The sequence below is a fragment of the Haliaeetus leucocephalus genome, unplaced genomic scaffold, assembly GCF_000737465.1.
Source record: "Haliaeetus leucocephalus isolate CR32 unplaced genomic scaffold, Haliaeetus_leucocephalus-4.0 Scaffold343, whole genome shotgun sequence".
Classification (NCBI taxonomy): Eukaryota; Metazoa; Chordata; class Aves; order Accipitriformes; family Accipitridae; genus Haliaeetus; species Haliaeetus leucocephalus.
Genome location: NW_010972779.1, coordinates 14,419 through 15,486, shown reverse-complemented (window position 1 = coordinate 15,486; position 1,068 = coordinate 14,419). Strand labels below are relative to the sequence as shown.

General features: G+C 55.8%; 1 protein-coding gene across 1 annotated transcript in view; it reads right to left on the bottom strand.

The window, feature by feature from the left end:
- LOC104834893 (neurexin-2-like) overlaps window positions 1-1,068 on the bottom strand; it is a 33,002-nt gene that overhangs the window by 20,174 nt on the left and 11,760 nt on the right. The window contains exon 4 of the mRNA XM_010572558.1: window positions 954-998. Within this exon, the coding sequence (XP_010570860.1) occupies window positions 954-998 (45 nt within the window). The remainder of the gene's footprint in view (window positions 1-953; window positions 999-1,068) is intronic.

The window sequence follows — 1,068 nt, the reverse complement described above, 5'->3', positions numbered from 1 at the left end:
GGCAGCTGCCCACGGGGTTGTCCTGAAAACGCCGTTTCCGTCCTCGATTCGGGGAGGGGGCACCCCAAAAAAAAAGTCACCCACCCCCCCATGACACACCCCCCCCCCGAGTCTGGGGTTTGGGGTGAAACCGGCTGGTTTGGGGATCGGGGAGCCGAGGCCTGGCTGCCTGCAAAGGGGAGGGGGCATCAAATGGCCCAAAATGCCAAAAAAAATGCCCAAAAATGTGGGGTTTGGGATCTCACGTCAACCCCATCAATGGAAAAGCAGCCCCTGCTAATCCCAGATGGGGTTTTGGGGTGAAACCGGTTGGTTTTGGGATCAGGGAGCTGAGGCCTGGCTGCCTGCAAAGGGGGTGGGCATCAAATGGACAAAAATCCAAAGAAATTGCCCCAAAATGGGGGTTGGGACCCCACATCACCCCCTGTTGAGTAAAACAGCCCACCCTGGCCAGGATTTCAGGGGAAAACCGGCTGTTTTTCACATCAGGGAGCTGAGGCTCGGCTGCACACAGCGGGGTTTATCAAATTGCCCAAAATCCCAAGAACTCACCCTAAAAGGTGGGGCTTGGGACCCCCATCACCCCCCTGAGAAAAAACATCCCTCCCTGAACGGGCTTTTTGAGGGGAAACTGGCTGGTTTTGGCATTGGGGAGCCAAGACCTAGCTGCATAAGGGGGGGGTGTGGTATAAAATTGCCCCAAATTCTAAGAAATCACCCCAAAAAGTGGGTCTTGGGACCCCACATCAACCCTCTGGGGAAAAAACAGCCCCCCCCGGGCAGGATTTTGGGGGGGGAAACCAGCTGGTTTTGGCATCAGGGAGCCGAGGCTCGGCCGCACACGGTGGGTGGGATAAAATTGCCCAAAATCCCAAGAATTCGCCCCGAAAGGGGGGTTCTGGGGGGGGGGGCCCACGGCGAAGCCAAGGAGTAACAATTAGAGTGATAACTACCAGGTAATGCAGTTTGTTTACCATAGCGTGTCCGATCCCTGCGTGCTGGGGGGCGCCGGGGGGGGGGAAGAGCAAAAAAAAAAAGGACAAAACACAACAAAAAATGACATTTTCC